Source organism: Drosophila rhopaloa, unplaced genomic scaffold (genome assembly GCF_018152115.1).
Source record: "Drosophila rhopaloa isolate 14029-0021.01 unplaced genomic scaffold, ASM1815211v1 contig_2, whole genome shotgun sequence".
Taxonomy (NCBI): domain Eukaryota; kingdom Metazoa; phylum Arthropoda; class Insecta; order Diptera; family Drosophilidae; genus Drosophila; species Drosophila rhopaloa.
The window spans coordinates 1,831,733-1,850,678 of NW_025335083.1; the positions used below are offsets into that span (position 1 = coordinate 1,831,733).

The following is an 18,946-nucleotide window of genomic DNA, read 5'->3' on the forward strand; positions in this document are numbered from 1 at the left end:
CGCTTCTCTATGTGCTTTTTTCTGTTTCCTGTTTTCTTTCTCACTCTGGCTTTTCTTACTGCTCTGCTCTTCACGGCAAACTTCAGCCAAGTTTTCTTTTCAGGCTGGTCTCATAAATTTTTATTATGAATCCACATATTTTTCAGTTGCAATCTTTCTCGGCTCTTGTCTCTCTCTAACCGGCTATAGCCATCTCTTTCACTGTGTGGCGTCTGCGGTGCAAATATGTGGCTAAGTTGGTGGCCGAGTTTGGTGCGGTTAATGTATGCTTTGGCAGCTATTTTGGCTTTCCACCATAAATTTAGCGCCGAAAATGTAAACTTGTGTAGCATAAATTAAATAGCCAAAAAGGGATGGTTTTTAAATTTAAATACCCATATAAATGGAATTTTTGAGGCACAATATTGATTGGTTTATGTAATAATAATTGGCGGCTGTTTTGAGCATTTATAATTTAATTAAAACATTTCTCACACTTTCGTTACATTTTCGTGTAATTTGCTTTATATGTGAATTTAACCTTATTTATATTGTGCCTCGCTCAGCATTTACGCAAATTTCCCAGGTGCTTTATTTTTCATTCAACAGCAACAACCTTACTCGTAAAATCCAACAAGCTGAGTGTGCTGCGAAAAAGGCAGCTTAAAGTCCTTTAAGGCCAACGGCAAATGAATTATAAATGATAAACCAACCGAACGGTGGCAACCTTTAACAGTTCCACCTCAGATCTTTTTGGGGATATGGCCCTTGAGGGCGATTATACATTTCACATATGTATATTTGCGTGCATTTTCGTTTATTCTTTTGGTCATTCCGGCTGTGCTTTCATACGCATGCAAAGGGATTTGCAGTTTTGCGCAGGAACTGCTGTTTTTGAACTCTTTCTCCATAATTAAATATATATGCGAAATGTGTTACACTAATAGGCAAGTAACTTTTGGGGAAATACATTTTAATGTTTGTTCTATCAAGCTTTTTTTTAATTTGCATATAAAAGCTTTTTTAAGTCTGCTGATGTATTTGATGTTTTAATGGATAGCATACACCAATGTATAAGACTAGTTCTGATAATATGTCCGAGAAATATTTTGTTATGTGGATAAATAATTTTTGTTTACAATAAACCTGTTTTGAGATTATTGACAGTCAATTGTTTTAGGTTCCACAAATTGGTTAAATAGTCATATTAAAATTTAAATTTTTTTATATATTTAAAAATTTTGTAAATATATTAAACAATCGGGAAGAAGATAAATAAATGATAACTTCTTTGTTTCTTGACATATATCTATGTACTCCGAGATATAGTAATTTTCAACGACTTCATAATTGCGGTTTTAGTTTTATAAAAATCGGACGTCATATTGCTGTCATGGGTACGATCAAAAAGTTTGTCGGTCAATCGACGTAGCTTCATTGTGTTTAAGCATCGAAATGTATAATATTTTAAGCTTGTAACAGCTGTGAGGGTATATGAACTTCGGTTCGCCAAAGTTAACTTCCTTTCTTGTTATACCCTTGCAGAGGGTATTATAATTTTGGTCAAAATTGTGCAACGCAGTGAAGGAGACATCTCCGACCCTATAAAGTATATATATTCTTGATCAGGATCACCTCCTGAGTTGATATAGCCATGTCCGTCTGTCCGTCTGTCCGTCTGTCTGTTTCTACGCGAACTAGTCTCTCAGTTTTAAAGATATCGAATTCAAACTTTGCACACACCCTTCTTTCCTTTGCACGCAGTATATAAGTCGGAACGGTCGGGATCGGCCGACTATATCCTATAGCTGCCATATAACTGATTAATCGGAAATGCCATAACTCTGCTATTTGTTAAGTTAGGAAGTTGGGACTTTCTATGGGTTTTATTTTTGCCCAATCAATCCGACATATCAAATTTCATAAGGATCGGCCGACTATATTCTATAGCTGTCATATAACTGAACGATTGGAAATGCCATAACTTTGGTGTTTTTAAAGTTAGGAAGTTGGGATTTTTTATGAGTATTAAGAATGCATCATATGAATAATTTTGGAGAATATAATTTGCAGAATATTCTGCAAGGGTATTTCAACTTCGGCTCCGCCCGAAGTTAGCTTTCCTTTCTTGTTTTTAATTTATATTATTATATTTTTTCCAAAGCTTTGTTTTTTATGCGTCCCTACCATTTACCACGTTAATGCTGAGCACGCCCCCGCATATGTTGGCAGGGTGACCTGTGCCCCGTCAGTTTGCCTGTCATCTGCAGCGCCAGGTGACCCTTTTGTTGAATATCAAAACCTGCACTACTTTGCACCTGCTAGGCTCCCTGCCCCTCCCCTTCATTATCAACGCCCTCACTTCGCCCCTGTTTAAATTAAGAATGGTGCACCTTGCTGCCATTTGGGTTGTAACTGACCCACGGACGGAGGATCCGCATGCCGACCTCACCTCGTCCATGAATCCACGCCACGCCCCTCACGCCCCTCACGCCCACCATTTAATGCGCCTTTGTGGGTGGTACTGCGGTGGGTTTGAGGCATTGTTGGTTTGATAAGGGCATCGAGAGGTCCGTTTATTTGCTCTAAATGTCTATCCATTTGACTGACGGGAATGTTTGTATTGGGGCAGGCAAATGGGAAGCAAAGGGGGTGAAAGGGGAAACTGAGAAGGATGTCTAAAGATAATCAGGATGAAAAGAGGCAGAAATTCAAGCTCCTGACAGCTGTCAGTCGATGGATCTGTCTAAAATGAACTAAAGATATGTCAGATATGCAGATATATGTACATACATACATGGATATCCAAACGGGTTCATTAAAATTTAAGAAAATAGAGCTGTTCAAAATGCGACTTCTGTTAAAAAAAAGCTTACGGAATGTTTTTTATAAGTGCTACTTCTAATATTGCAAGTTTGAAATTTGAAGTTTTATATTCTTTAAGTTTCTTTTAATCCAAACTTCGCTAAAATTGTTTAATTGTGACTTCATAAAAAATTCCATTTTAATTAGTCAACAATATTCGCCTTTCAATGCAATTTAAAAAGTCTTTGGAGTTATTAAACAGCAGTCTATTTGAATAGCCAACTCGTGAAAGTCTCATTAATTAGCCGGCATTTCTTTTGGCAAAGAAAACCTCAACTATCCGGCAAAACATTAATGACGAAGCCAGTCGCAAAGCGCCTTAAAGCCTCCTGGAGCAACCACCCCCCCACCCAGTTAACTCGACTGCTTTGCAATTCAAAGCTGCAAGAAGCCACAGCGAAGGCCAGAAGTTTACTTTGCATGGAGATAAAACCACAGAAACACTTGCCAACAACTGCCTGCAATCTGCTGTTTCTCCGACAAATTTGACCTGGACATTTCCAAAAACGCCTGGGGCTTTTCCAGGACACATGAGCGGAGCCAAGGGAAACTCGCATGCAGCCAAAAGTGTCAAATTTATGAACGGCTTGCTAAACAAATTTAAAACTGCCACGCCAAGGATGCCAAGAAGGGCTGCAAAAAAGGAGTGCACTCGGGGGCAAAGTTTAGGCGAAAAGAAAAACCGCAAAAAGTTTCGGTCTGGTCAGCAGTACCCGAAAAACCACAATCTGCGAGAAAAGAGGAGTGCAGCCAACAACCGAAAATGAATTTTCAGTATTGCCAACTTTGTGTGGGGATGTTCAGGGTGGGCGGTAGGTGTGCGTGGCACAGTTACGCATATTATTTGTGCAACGCAACTGTGGAGCTCGTAAACCGAACGCTGGCGCTAAACGCTTGCCATAAATTCATTTAGTAAGGCAACACTGGCCATAAATTGCGGAGCTATCGATTGCACCGGAAGTCCAAGTGGTGATGGGAGGCTAAAAGTGGGTGGCCAGCGAAGGCAGCCAAATGCAACAAAAGGCGATAAAATATTTTATGTTCGCTGCTAAAGTTTTACGTCGGGGCAGGTTTAGGCCATATCTGTTGCAAGATAAGATACGTATTGAAATTTGGGTTCATATAATTTCGTTATTAAAAAATATTACGATTTTTATACATGGACTCCCCGCTAGAAAATAATTTTAAAACAGAAAGGCTTATTGTTATTTTAAATGAAAGGTTAAAAAATTTGTGCTGTTTTGGGAACCAAATCTTCCAAAAAAAAAAACGTTAAAAACAAAGCTCTAAGCCAAATTGTGTCTATAACAAGCTACTACCATTTTTCAACCTAAATGTTTTTTCCACTGTATAACACAATTAAAAAAATCAATTAAAAATTAAAAAAATAAAACGGAAAATACTTAAACTTTAGTATTGTTACAAGAAATTATGTTTTCATAATCTACAAATTTATTGTAGATTAATTTTAATAACAGCTATTCAGATGTTTTTTTTTTCTAGTGTACACGTATGTATATCTTTTATTTAGAAACAGTTTTATTTCCACTACTTTTTGTATCTTTTTCTTTTTGTTAATTTTTCTCAACAAATTAGATGTGTGTTTTGGCTAAAATCGAGAACGGAAGCTTACTTCGTCAAGCCGAAGTGTTTACTACACGTGCAGTTATACCGAGTTTGACTATATCATTATCGATCGCCATGATTTATGAACTGGATCAAAAATCTCTAAGTGATTGCCCGAAATGGTAAAAAAAAACATTTAATTGTGCAATAAAAATGCGAATATACGCAAGTTTCGTTAAAAACAATGAGATTTTACAAACTTGACCAGATCGTTTTTATGGCAGCTTTAGGATAAAGATGTCTTATCGGCCACTTTTTAAACTGGAAATGTGTACCTATTTACACTGATTTGGTAAATAGTATATCAACTAAATCTACTCGCCTTGGGATGATGATAAGCAGAAGAATACATTACAGGGTCCAAAATAATCCCTTCATTGCAATACAAACTTCTGGCTAAAACTATAATACGCTCTGCAAGGAAATAAAACACTTTAAGCAAAATCACCTGCACAAGACATCATAAATTTAGGCGGAAGCGGAAGTAAGAGTGGCACAGGTGAATAAAAAGATCAGTGAAGCTTTTTTAAAACTGCTCGTTATAATAAATGGGGCAGCGAAAAGATACCAGCGAAAATAAAAAAAACATTGAAGGTGCGACGGTTGTCTCCAATTAAACTGAGTCTTCGAGTCCCAGTCTCATTATGTCCTTTTTGGGCTGCCGGCAAAACTTAATATTAATGACTTGCTGGGAAATTAATTTCTTCACTTGACTTTCACTCTTCGACAGAGGGAATGGAATGTTGGCCTGCCCTCTCCTGTTTCCAGATCCCATTTCCACGTCCGTCTGTTTTCCTTGAACCCCAAGTGGGTCAGCATTGATTTCCGTCGCTTGATGGACGCCAAAGACGCTGGCCAGGCGATGGACGCAGCTCATAAATATTCCAAGCGGCACGCCAAACAACCTTCCCGCCCCCTCGCCCCTTGCCAACCCCACCCCCTTCGACCCCCTGAAAAAGTGACAAAACGAGGCGACAAAGTTGCTCAACATCGATATGTTGGACTGCAAGGGGGCGGGGGAAATATAAGGAGACGCCACTGCAGAATCTGCTGCATTGATTGAAAATAAATAAATTCGTTCAGTTGATGGTCAAGACGGATGGAGAAAAAGTTGAATTGGTTTCAAAGGGACCAGGAAAGTGAGGGACTGGCTGAGAAACGGGGAGTACAAGGCAATCGTTTTTAAGAAATAATTTCAATGAGCTGTTTGTATTTACAATGGAGGAATCAATATGAAAGGAATTCTGCGAGTTAAATTAAGTGGAAAGTCTTTGAGAATTATAAGGATATTGAGGAATGCAAACGGTGAAAATAAAATAAATAAGATTTCGTTGAATATCTCGCCTCAGTCGCACAAAAATAATATATTTGCCAAAAGCCATACCGATAATAAATACTTTGAATAAAAATATCAACTTAAGTGTCTTATTGAAAGCTCCGATTTGTAGGAATTAAATCAAACTTCATTTAAAGTGGGCTCTAAAATTGGTTTATAAATCTCTCGATTGAGCCAAAATAATATTATCCCTCTCTTGACTTAAATCTCATCATATATATCCTTTAGTGCAGCAATATTTCTTCAAAGTGAATCAATAAATTAATTAAGCTCTTGCCCTTCATTGTGATTCTAAAATGCTAAAAGTTCAAACAAAGCGCTCATTATACCCTTGCAGAGGGTATTATAATTTTGGTCAAAAGTGTGCAACGCAGTGAAGGAGACATCTCCGACCCTATAAAGTATATATATTCTTGATCAGGATCACCTCCTGAGTTGATATAGCCATGTCCGTCTGTCCGTCTGTCTGTCCGTCTGTCTGTCCGTCTGTCTGTCCGTCTGTCTGTTTCTACGCGAACTAGTCTCTCAGTTTTAAAGCTATCGAGTTCAAACTTTGCACACACCCTTCTTTCCTTTGCACGCAGTATATATGTCAGAACGGCCGGGATCGGCCGACTATATCCTATAGCTGCCATATAACTGATTGATCGGAAATGCCATAATTTTGGTGTTTGTAAAGTTAGGAAGCTGGAATTTTCTATGGCTTTTATATTTGGCCAATAAGTCCGACCTACCAAATTTCATAAGGATCGGCCGACTATATCCTATAGCTGCCATATAACTGATTGATCGGAAATGCCATAACTTTTGTGTTTGTAAAGTTAGGAAGCTGGAATTTTTTATGGGTGTTATATTTGGCCAATCAATCCGACCTACCAAATTTCATAAGGATCGGCCGACTATATTTTATAGCTGCCATATAACTGATTGATCGGAAATGCCATAACTTTGGTGTTTGTTAAGTTAGGAAGTTGAGATTTTCCAACGGGGTTATATTTGGCCAATCAATCCCACGTATCAAATTTCATAAGGATCGGCCGTCTATATCCTATAGCTGCCATATAACTGAACGATTGAAAATGCCATAACTTTGGTGTTTTTAAAGTTAGGCAGTTGGGATTTTTTATGAGTATTAAGAATGCATCATATGAATAGTTTTGGAGATTATAATTTACAGAATATTCTGCAAGGGTATATCAACTTCGGCTCCGCCCGAAGTTAGCTTTTCTTTCTTGTCTGTGTTTGTTTTTATACCCTTGCAGAAGGTATTATAATTTTGGTCAAAAGTGTGCAACGCAGTGAAGGAGACATCTCCGACCCTATAAAGTATATATATTCTTGATCAGGATCACCTCCTGAGTTGATATAGCCATGTCCGTCTGTCCGTCTGTCTGTCCGTCTGTCTGTCCGTCTGTCTGTCCGTCTGTCTGTTTCTACGCGAACTAGTCTCTCAGTTTTAAAGATATCGAATTGAAACTTTGCACACACCCTTCTTTCCTTTGCACGCAGTATATAAGTCGGAACGGCCGGGATCGGCCGACTATATCCTATAGCTGCCATATAACTGATTGATCGGAAATGCCATAACTCTGCTGTTTGTTAAGTTAGGAAGTTGGGACTCTCTATGGGTATTATATTTGGCCAATCAATCAGACGTACCAAATTTCATAAGGATCGGCCGACTATATCCTATAGCTGCTATATAACTGATTGATCGGAAATGCCATAGCTTTGGTGTTTGTTAAGTTAGGAAGTTGGGATTTTCTATGGGTTTTATTTTTGCCCAATCAATCCGACATATCAAATTTCATAAGGATCGGCCGACTATATTCTATAGCTGCCATATACATAACTGAAAGATTGGAAATGCCATAACTTTGGTGTTTTTAAAGTTGGGAAGTTGGGATTTTTTATGAGTATTAAGAATGCATCATATGAATAATTTTGGAGAATATAATTTGAAGAATATTCTGCAAGGGTATTTCAACTTCGGCTCCGCCCGAAGTTAGCTTTCCTTTCTTGTTTTAAATCGTATTTTATGATGAGAGGTTCCTTATAGATTATGTGAGAAATTCTCCCCTCGATGACTTTCTCTCACTTCTATTTTGCTTTTCTTATTTTCCTTTTTTTAACTTCCCAATTTTGTTATTTTTGCCCCGTATAAATGATATAAATATCATTCACACTTGCACCTTACCGACAGATGCACATGCATACACACCCTCCTAAGTGTTTGGCATGCATATTTAATGCCAGTTTATGGAAGTTACCACTTCCCTTTGAGACGTTGCAATTTATTGATTTAGTTCGTGTTTTATTAAATTTCCTTCTTTTTCTTCATTTTATAGGTCCATGACAGGCTTTTGGCTTGAATAAATGATGATGCTGCCAATGTTGAAGAGCTTAAAATTCATGACTAAGGGAGCATTAACATTTTGAAAGTTTCTCCAGAATTTGGTGTGCACTTTAGAAATATCGAATGGAAGGGGGAAGGCTAAAGTCAAAGTCAATTGTCTTTGGTTTTGGTATTTAGGGTTCGTTGGCTGGGCTTACTCATCTTCTGAATTTTAAATTTATTATTTTCCCCATTTCATTGGGTTTTTGATAATTTTCGCTTAAGCCATTTCATTAGCAACCGAAACTTTTCAACCCGCCATTCCTTCTTCTAATTTTTTTTACTTATTGTCAACAGTTTTTGTGAACCGAACTTCTGCCGCAGCCTCTTATCAGTGGTATGTTTTCTCGAGAGGAGAATACATCCCCAGTTTATCGTACATTAAGCCCGTTTGATAAGTGCTCAGTCTGTTTTCCTTATATCTTCCCAGGGCGCTAGCACTTTGAACTCTGAGGTTTGCCCTGTAAAATTTTCTTTTAGTTTTTCAGCTTGGAGTTTGTGGTTACCCTTTTTTCCTGCTATTCAGAGATGTTTGCTGCTCCTAATTGAATGGCCCCACAGTCTTACAATTACATGCTACTCTGTGAATGCAATTCACATTCCCCTTCCTTGCACCTCCATCTCCTCCGCTTTTCCCCGCCTAATTTTCCCCTTGTAGTTGCCGCTTTTCCCGCCCTAATAGAGGCTAATGAACTGCGGCTGCGGATTGGGAGGGGAAACTCCATGAAGGGGGCGAATCTCAGAACAGGTAGAGTTGTGTGTACATAAACCTAATTAGTGAGGTGAAGATGATCCATTCAATTCAATTGCCGTCTGAGTCCTGACATTTGTGGAGAGAGGGCAAAACTTAATGAAATTATTTTATCAAATAGACATTAGTCCGTCATAAAGGAAATAATTAATTTGTATTGCACAAAATGTTGAAAACTAAAACGTAATAGATGGAAAATATTATTAAGACATATTAATGCATCGAATTTTCACGGCAATAGCATTTTGGGTTTGTTAATAAATAAATTTAAAATATTAGGAAGAATCGTTTTTAAAAAATAATTGTAATTGTTTGAAATATTACCAAATTGTACTTAAAATCTTTAGTGAAATTAAAACAACGAGACGCATTGGTTTTACGGTGCTGAGGAAATTAAAAAGTACATTTTTTTTTAGAATGAGAAGCGAAACTTAAAAAAAAATTTATTTTTATTTTTGTTGTGAAACCCATGTAACAATAACCCTTTATAACAACATTTAAAGGCAGCTCGTTAAATTGTCTTTAACAATTGCTCACCTAAGCTTAATAACAACAGTCAGCCATAAAGGAAAATAAAATAAATCAATTAAATTCCATGCTGGCAGCAAACAAAATCTGCGGCACATAAACATTTAATAATTAATCTTTGTGGCACAATAGTTTGCATTAAATTAAAATGGCAACCGTCTGCATAACATTTATAAAAGCAAATCCAAACAATTGAAAGCCGTTACGAGGTTTTTGCGGATCGCAAATTGAATTTGATGTTCGGAGGACATTTTAATATTTGTTTCAAATATTTTCGCTGATACTTAAATGGTTTTTTTTGTGCGCATTTAGTGTCAGACCTATGTGCATATGCATATGAACAATAAAATCCGATTGTTTCGACGGGCTTTGGTTTTTTTTTGCGGGACAAATAAATGACATTTACTGCTATCTATACGTATTTAGGTTCAGTGTGGTTTGTTGACGGGTCATTTGGGTGAATCCCTCTAGGAAAAACAAAGCCACAACAACACAAACATTGACCCACATTTCAATTTATTTTATTTGCTGCGGGTGTCGTTGTGGCGCATTCGTGATTTGTGCGAGAAAAACACAAATGAAAGTCATAAATTGTAGTCCAACATGGCCCTTTTTCCCATTTCCCATTTCCCGAACCCATCTCGTCCAGGCTTCCTCTAAATAGATGTGGGTCACAGGGTAAGTAATGTAAGTAATGTAGTAATCGTGGGATATGGCCATGGAGGCCCAAAGACATTCGCCAGTCAAATCAGCGTCAAGTTCGCGAGCCAACGTTTCAATTAAAGTAAGTTCGCGGCAAATGATTCAGACTGTCAGACTGTCGGCAGACGGGAGCCAGACAAGTCACGTTTTCTTTTCCAGCGCCAAGAGCTATATATGGAAATGAATCGGTCGGGCTTTATACCCTACATGGAAGTGGGTCGAACGCAAGTCTTGAATTGAATCGGATTCGGTGATGGAGAGCGGAAGTCTTGCTTTGTTTGTTTGGAACTTATAGTCACTAATGTATAAACATATGGGCATTTTACAGAACCATTTGTAACTCGTTTCAAAAACTTTAAAAGAACATGGATGATTAATAACTTTGAAAAAAGAATACTCTTTGTATGACGAATATTTATGAATATCATTTAAAATTGTATTTACATTTGATCTTCTAAAACCCAAACTTCCCCAACTTAAAGTAGTATTATTTACTATTAGAAATTTAACTCGAAGTTTCCAAAACTCAAGCCTCATTCTTCTTTATTTATATGAGCACTGTGACTAAGAATTCATGTTCGAGGGCATTCAAATCTTCCCCATAGATTTCTCCCCTCATTTTCCGATGATTTTGCATGGCAGTCGGCGGCAGTCGACGCCAGTTTTTAATTGAATATTCAAAGCACAGACTTTGCATCGGCATGGCGCACATCGAATTGATGGACAGGTCTTTGGTGGGTGCGACTCTGTTCAAATAGAGATCCGTTCTCTATTCAGTGTGTAAATATTTGCAAAGCGATTGCAGATGCAGTGGGAGATGGGGATTGGGATCTGGTTGTCGATCGTTGCTGTTGATGGTTGACCAACAAATTGGTCACGATCGTTAAGCAAGACGCCTATTGTAATTGTTCGGAATCGGAATCGTTTGCAGGTCATCCACCCGGGACTCAACAGATGCATTTACAATTTATGTGCACATAGACGATCGCCGTGATGATGGGGGCGTATATGCATGAGGCAAGTTCAATGCAACGGAAGTGCCGGCGATTGTCAGGAGTGGTTGCGATGCGGTTTCGGTGTGGTTTCAGTTCAATTTGCGTGTCTATATTTTACATGACAAATCGACAGGCATTGACTAGGCACTCTTATAAAAATGGGCACGCTTAGCAGTGCCTAACAATTTTCATTTATTAAAAAATTTTTTTGAACGACATCCTAACAACTAGTAAATTAAATGTATAATATACACATATAAGTGTAAAATGATATACAAAAATGAAATCAAAATGTGCGGTGCTGTGAAGAAATAAATGTGATAAAGCCGTTACAAAACGCAATAGTTACATTCAACATATGATCAATTCTCTCGTAATTTTCTCAAATATCGAAGCAGTACTACCTATATCATATTGCTGCCATAAAAACGATCGAAAAATTACAATACAAGCAAACCTCTGTTGCATTAAGCGCATTCGCATTAAACCCCTCATTTAGTTGGTTGATCGACGTTTATTAAATCTATATGTTAAACCAAAAAAAAAAAAACATAAGGCCCCAGACACATTCATTTTTTAAATTCTGAAATATTATTTTAATATTACTAAAAGCGGATTCTAGGTTTAGGGTCAAAAGACCGCCGGTTTCTTTGCTTTTAGGCGCATTGTGTTCAATGAAACGTTTCCATTATACAAATTGCTGGTGTATCCGCTATTATTTTGACCGCAACTGTCTACAAGAAAACCGCCATGTGGGAGGGTTTTATGTTGGTGGCGGTACTTACTTGGTCGCCGTTGTCTTCTAATGTCTTAGCCGCACTTACCTGCAACGAAAAGAGGAAGAAGAAAAATTATTTCAGTTGCACTTGAGTTCGGTTCAGATGTTTGTCCGTGGGCGGATCGAAACAAAGTTGCAATTGTCTGAGCCGGAGTTCTGTAACATTTCTGCCACTTGCTAATGTGAGGCAGCCATTCAGCCATTCAGTCATTTGGCCTGGCCAAAGTTTCCACTCTTTTTAGGAGAGCATAAAAAAGTTACTGCCAGTAGTTAAGCCCGAAGACAAAACCGAGTTGGCTAACAAGCGCCGAGATATCGGGGAGTGTGTTGCTTACATTAAATCAAAATTGGTAGCAGGAGTGTGAGTTCGGAAAGCACGTGGAAAGGCCAATTACAAAGTCATAATAGGAACTCTATTTATCAGAGCAGAATGTGTATAAAACAAATATAAGGTAAATGTATAAATATTTACAAAATAGTTGTTTGATAACGGCTATTTAATTAAGCAGGGGTGACACAGAATTCACCTCACCTTTGATTCCGCAAAAATTTGATGAGTCAGGGACTACTGATGAAGATCTTTCACTAAATACTCCTATGCAACATTTCTTTAAAAATACATTTTTATGGGAAATGAGGTAGAATTCTCTTTCGCTGATATCTCAAAGAAAATTTTAAAACTGTTTAGAAATAAATACTTTGAAGTCAAATAGTTGTACCTGGCCATGTCGCTAAGGAATGTCGTAATTTTTTGAACTTAGGTGTTAATTTTTTCAGATCGCAATTCGAAAGCTGCGATCGGAAATCTATTAGAAGATAATCATTTGATAAATTAAAAAATTAAAAATTTATTTTCTGCTCAAAGAAGTAAGAACAATCATTAACAAACATAAGGGTATTTTAAATTGCCTTAGCAGAACATTTTAAAACGGTTTGTCAAAATTGCATTCGCAATAGTGATAATATTTCTTTAAAGAGTTTATGTTCATTGTAGTGATTTCGATTTGATAAAAAGGGAAAGCTTTTTTTATTATTAAATACTATAAAAACACTCAACAGTGACAAATATTCCATTATATTTCCATTATAACTCAAATTCTACTCAACCTGCACCGATAACCCATAGTTTTGTTTAAGTTTACAAAAGACACTGCCGCCTAAGGTTTTCCCATCATATGTTTTTTTCCATACGAATCTCCATATAACCATAATCACCTCGTACTCAAACATTGCAGAAACCCAAATCAAATGTGGGTGTGCCTTGTTTCCCGTCTCTTTCTTTCTCTAACTTGACTGTCTTCTTTTATTGTTGCGTGTGCGCTATTGCAGCAACCTGCAACTTGTTGAGTCACTGGGGTGTTTAGTATCTTAGCAACAATATTGCTGGGAGGATCTAGGTGATAAATGATAGATCAATCAGATATACCGATTTTTATATCGTTAATAAGCTGAAACTGATTTTTGTTCAACTTTTCAGTTCCAGCTATAGTAAACGTAATGTTTTAAGAAAGCATTTATAGTTTTTTCTCAGTTTGTACTACCGATAGTATCGTATCATGTCATCTCTAATTTATGAATTTTAGTCTTATGAAAGTAAAATGGCCTTCCGATCACCCCGCAAAAGTCTTTGAAATTGGCATAAGCTGTCAGGTCAAATGTATGTATTTTATTTGTTGCTCCTGTGCAACTTTCACCCAAGCGTTTAATCTCCTTTTTTAAACACAAAAAATGAATTTTTCCGTGGGTGGTCTGCAGCCATGCCTTAATTTAATTAGTGCAAAGAAGAGATTGCCACAGTGCACAATTAAAAATAGTTTTCAATCAACAAAAAAGTCAATTAATACGCTATAAACGCCACTAACACATGCCGCTTCAATTTAAGCTTGGGTTTTCCTGCTAAATGAGTTTTAATTGCTCAGACATTCGCGAAGCAACTAGCAAAAAATCCTAGACAATTGGACAACTATCAAATGAACAAAAATAGTTGATTTCGCTAATTGCACAGCAGATTTTTTTCCTAGCTGAATTGTTTTTACTTGAGATTAAGCTCCATAGTTGTTTAGCTTGGTTTTGTGGCTATTTTGTAATGCTTTATAGGCTGTTAAGTAAAACGAAAACTATTTTTCGAAATTTTCTGCGTTTTTCTTTTCCAAATGTCTCATATACAAATATTTTATCAGCTCAAAACTTTTTTACCTGTAATTATTTAAAATTTGACTTCCTAATCTTTGGATTGAGTGACTCCAACGCGTACCCACAATTTTTTTCTGAAAATGATTCCTTCAATTTAGGAGTCATTGGTGTCAACTGTTGAATAATGTTTTCTTCAATTTTAAAAAACCGTTTAGAAAGTGCGTGTCTGGCAACGCCTCCAGTTTTTTTGCGGGTGCCAAGCCCCAAAATCACATTCAATTATTCCCTTCACACCAAACGAATTATGCAAAAGTGTCACAGCCATTACAAGCCGTCTAGTGAACACCCTACTTCTCTCCCATTCCTTATTTTTCTCTAGGGGAACCAGAATAGGATCCGAATTCCAGCCAGGGAAATGCCCCACCCCCCCCGCTTCACTAAAAGAGATGTGGGCACGCGACAATTAGCACATCATTCACACATGTGTGACAAAGGCAGAGAAATGGTGAAAAGAGGGGGTGGTGTCAGCGGGAAGGGGAAGGGTGGCAGAATCGGAGAGAGAGCCAGTGAGAATCCGCTCTGTGAGCGTGTCGCTTTAACGAGAAATGGAGCATTTTATGCTCCAATAAAAATAATTAAGTGGCGTAATTGATAATGACTTTTTTCCTCCGTTGTTTTTTGTTTGGCGTGAGTTTTATTTTTCGTGTCATAATTTTGTGAATTTATGGCATCATTTTGAAAGGCGTTACCAGCGTTTTTTCATGTCTTCATTGTTTGTGTGCGTCGTCAGAAGCGTGACAATTTTATAAACGATGATGATAAGCAAAAGGCAAGTGTGTTTTGGGGAATGTGGATGCAAATGAGCGCCCAGCTGATTAGCTGAATGTTTGTCGGAGCTTCCGAAGGAAAGTGCAACTGATAGAAGCTATTTTCACTAAGTCACCAAAGATTAGTGTGTTTTAAATTAATATTAGGCAAGGAACGAAATGTAGTTTCATTAAAATATAGTTGTTAAATATGTCAAGTCAATTGAGGGAATCCACAAAACTTTGAAAATATGTATAGAACATTGTTAGGATATTTTTCTCGTAAGAATTACTGCTACCTCTTATTTTGATAATATCTCAACAAGAAATGGTAGGGAAACTAGTACAATACATACAATATAAATTTCTTATTATTATGCGGCCATAATAATAAGTTCGAGGTTCAAAAAAACAAATTATAATAATGTTATGAAAATATGATAATTTTAATATTAGGAAGCCATCAAAATGTATAACCTTAAATATTGTAGCTTCAACTCGAGGTAAGTCCCTTTACAGCGCACTGTGTTCTTTTAATTTATGTTGTGTTGGGCAGCAATCTTTATTCACGCTTTCAATACTGGCAACTTCAACAAGCTCATAGATCACTTTAATGGCATTCGGTCTGGGCACTCCGTCTCTTTCTGAGCCCAATTGTCCGTCTCTTTCTCCGGTTCTTATTTAAAGTGCTCGCCCTCTCTGTTTTAGCCATCAAGGAAGGCCGCCTCTTTCACATTGGTAGGCAGTCGAGTGGGGCGGTGGGCGTGGTAAAAGTTCAACAGTTCGACGGAGCTCTTGATACTTTTTATGTTCTCGTTGTCATTGCACGTTGCACTCTCCGCTTGTCAATGACAGAGCTTGAACAAGTTTTTTCTTTCGCCAGCACTTTTTATCCATTTTTCGATTTTGACTTAGTCGGTGTGTGTACAACTGTACAACAAACAGGAATCATGTTGGGAATTGTTGATGCACTCGAGATACTCGAACTTGCAAAAAGGAAAAGTGAATCAGGATGGCAACCGGGCGAAAATCCAACTAAATCAATGTTGAAGTCTGAATAAAGTCCAGCAGAAATGAGGTTAAAATTGCGGATGTCTTGAATTCGAATTGAGAGAAAAATTCGGAGTCCTGATAGCCATAACAAAGCCTAATACAATTGAAACAAGTAATTTACTTTACTTTTAAGAAGAAAATCATAAATTATAAGCATTAAATTAGAATTCTTTAAAGAAAACAAAGCAATTAATTTGTTGTAGGAAACATAATTTACTTTAATTCTTTGTACTAGCTTTGCTATACAATAATTATTACAATTACAAATCCTTAAAATGTATTTTCCATTCCTTTGTTTGGGGTTCCACTAATCAAATCACTTTTTAAACCTATTTATAAACAGTGCTGCACTAAAACAAGGGGAAATTACATCGAAACCACAACATTGAATATTTCCATTGTGTTGCTTAATTTCCCTTCCAAAACGGAAGGTAAAACGGACAAACACTAATTAGCAACGCCCACTTTCCGTTTCCATTGGATCTATTTCAAAATGTATCTGACGAGTGCATAACCTTTTCAGTGCCCACTCACCGTTCGATTTCATTTTGGATTACGCTTTTATTGATTATAAGTACTTGTGTTCAACTCGAGTTTGTGACAAGTGCTGCAAATGACACTTTAAGATTCGACTTTTGTTTGTTTATATTGAATTTGTAAAACCCTTGAACAAAAAAAAGCATGAAATCTCCCAGCATAACGAATGTAGCAAGATAAAAGCACAGTCAGTGGTGTATCATCAGTAAAGTACCTTTGTTTTGTATTTAAAGTTCAGTTTTTGGTCAATATCTGAAGTTGGAAGATAGAAAAATACATAAAAATGTTATCAAAAAATAACAAACTAACTTTGCAAGGCCAAGAACTAGGAATATATATGCAAATATATTTTCTTCAACGAATAATAATAATAATAATGAAGGCCTCTCCATTTTATTACGTTCTTTAACATCTTCCCAAAAGATCACTTTAATGACAGCAGCACGCAATAAGCCCAGATGTCGACCTTTTTTATTCCCACCCTATTATTATCAAATCAAAAGTCAATGATATCCCGCTCGAAACATGGTCATCCCCTTGGAGTTCATAATCATTTGAATTGCTGACCTCCACATATCGACACTGAACTCATCACCATAAACCGAAGAACGAACTCCGAACTCTGTCCCCTTGCTGCCACTCCTTTGATCAATTAGAAGGAGTGAGACCTGCACTTGGCTTATGTCAAATGCACTTTATCCACACTCACAAATATTTCTGGAGTATTAAAAGTTCAATATTAAAGATCAGTTTAAAAATTTATGTAATTTATTTATTTAAAATGTATTTATGTAAAAAGATATAACGTGCGGTTATATAAGGTTACGTATCTGAAGTTCAGTATAAAAGTATTGTAAATCAAAACGTTTTTTTGAGTGTAAGCTAACGTGGCGCCTCAAAAACAGAGGGGATTTCCATTAGAGACACGCAACGAGGGAAAATCGGGAAAAGTCTTTGCCAGAGCAGAAACGGAGGGAGACAATTTGTTTGAAGACACTGTGTGTGACACACTTCAAGTTGTCAGCATTTGATGGCTCACGGTGGCACTCAAAAGCCAGCAAGCCACTCCCATTCCCTCTCGAATCTGCCCCTTTCAGACCCAATTAAGCAATTTGTGGTCGACCATCACATGAAACACGCACGCTGACCATTGGCATTCAGGAGAACAAAACCTATAATCTTTTATATGCCATTAATGGCCAAACAATTATATTTATATTTTACTAGCGATAATAAAAACAATTTTCCCTTCGGGTCACAACACTAGTTGACATTTTCTATTATTTCACATTTTTTATGCGATCGTTTGACTTCTGTGGCTAAGCATGAAAGTAAGGGTTTTTATGGCCGTTTACTAGATAAGTAATAGTTGTGGATATGAATGTTTTTATGGAGCTCAAAATGGGTTGGGAAAATGGGTCAAAGATCTCGAAAGATATGAAATTTGATAGAGCTGTAAACCGATTTGGAGTTTAAGCCAATAGAATAGGGTTCGGCTTTCAGAGTGAAAGTGGTTGATAATTAAATTATGTTGAAATTATGTTAACATTTTTTTATAAGGGCCAAATATTTTTTAAAAATTTTGCTCAAAGGCTTGTTATTTATTACTTTATCTGCGTATATTGTGTATTGATTTCGCGTACTTCCAACCCATTTAATTTACACCCCACAGATTTTGAACTTTACGGGCATTCTCTGACATTTATGGGTAACTTCACCCCTTAACGAAATCCACTCAGCCACTTTGGCGATTCGAGTTGCAAACTCCAACTTGAACTCAACCTGCTTGAGGCACGCTGAAGTCTGCTCCAAATTTATGGTTGCTTCTACTTAGCACAAGTCAGAAACGAAGCCGTCATAAATTTGGCCAAAGTATGACCCAGAAGTTGCTGCGGGGTGGATGATAATTTATTAGAGGAGGCTTGGCCCGATGATTTAATTAAGCTGAGAATTAAAAACACGACTAGGCGCCGAGAGCAAAAGTAGGAAAAAATGCATGAAGCAAAATAACAAGTTTATCTGACAGAAACAAGACAAGAAGTCAACATGTGGTGGAGAGTTCAGAGCAGGCCACCCATCAACGGGCTGTCAGTTAGTCATCTCGTGGATCACTATCTGTTTCGCTTTTTGCAGCAGACATAAATTCAGTTAGCTGCACTGCATACGAAAGTATCTTGCAGTGCGTTCTTGGTTCGTTAGAAGGCAACTTTGTGCGGCTGACTAAACGCCCGACTGGCGAAATGACTGCTGAAATGCCCGACCGAATGACTCAATGCGTGTGCACTTGGCAATTGCCTCTGTAGGGGCCTCGCTCCCCATTTATTCGGGCATCCGAGTATCTGTGTATCTCTCGGATGCAATCTGTAAATCGCCGTTGGCAGCTCAAACATTGTTTCCCACTCTCTCCCTTTCTCTTTCGACCGCCCGCATATTCAATCAGTTTATGTCAGTCGAAAGATTTG

The 18,946-nt window shown here is 37.4% G+C and overlaps 1 protein-coding gene across 1 annotated transcript in view; it reads right to left on the minus strand.

The window, feature by feature from the left end:
* Positions 1-18,946, minus strand: part of LOC108043928 — a 183,806-nt gene that overhangs the window by 154,438 nt on the left and 10,422 nt on the right. The window contains 1 exon segment of the mRNA XM_044459805.1: positions 11,963-12,001. Coding sequence (XP_044315740.1) covers positions 11,963-12,001 — 39 coding nt within the window.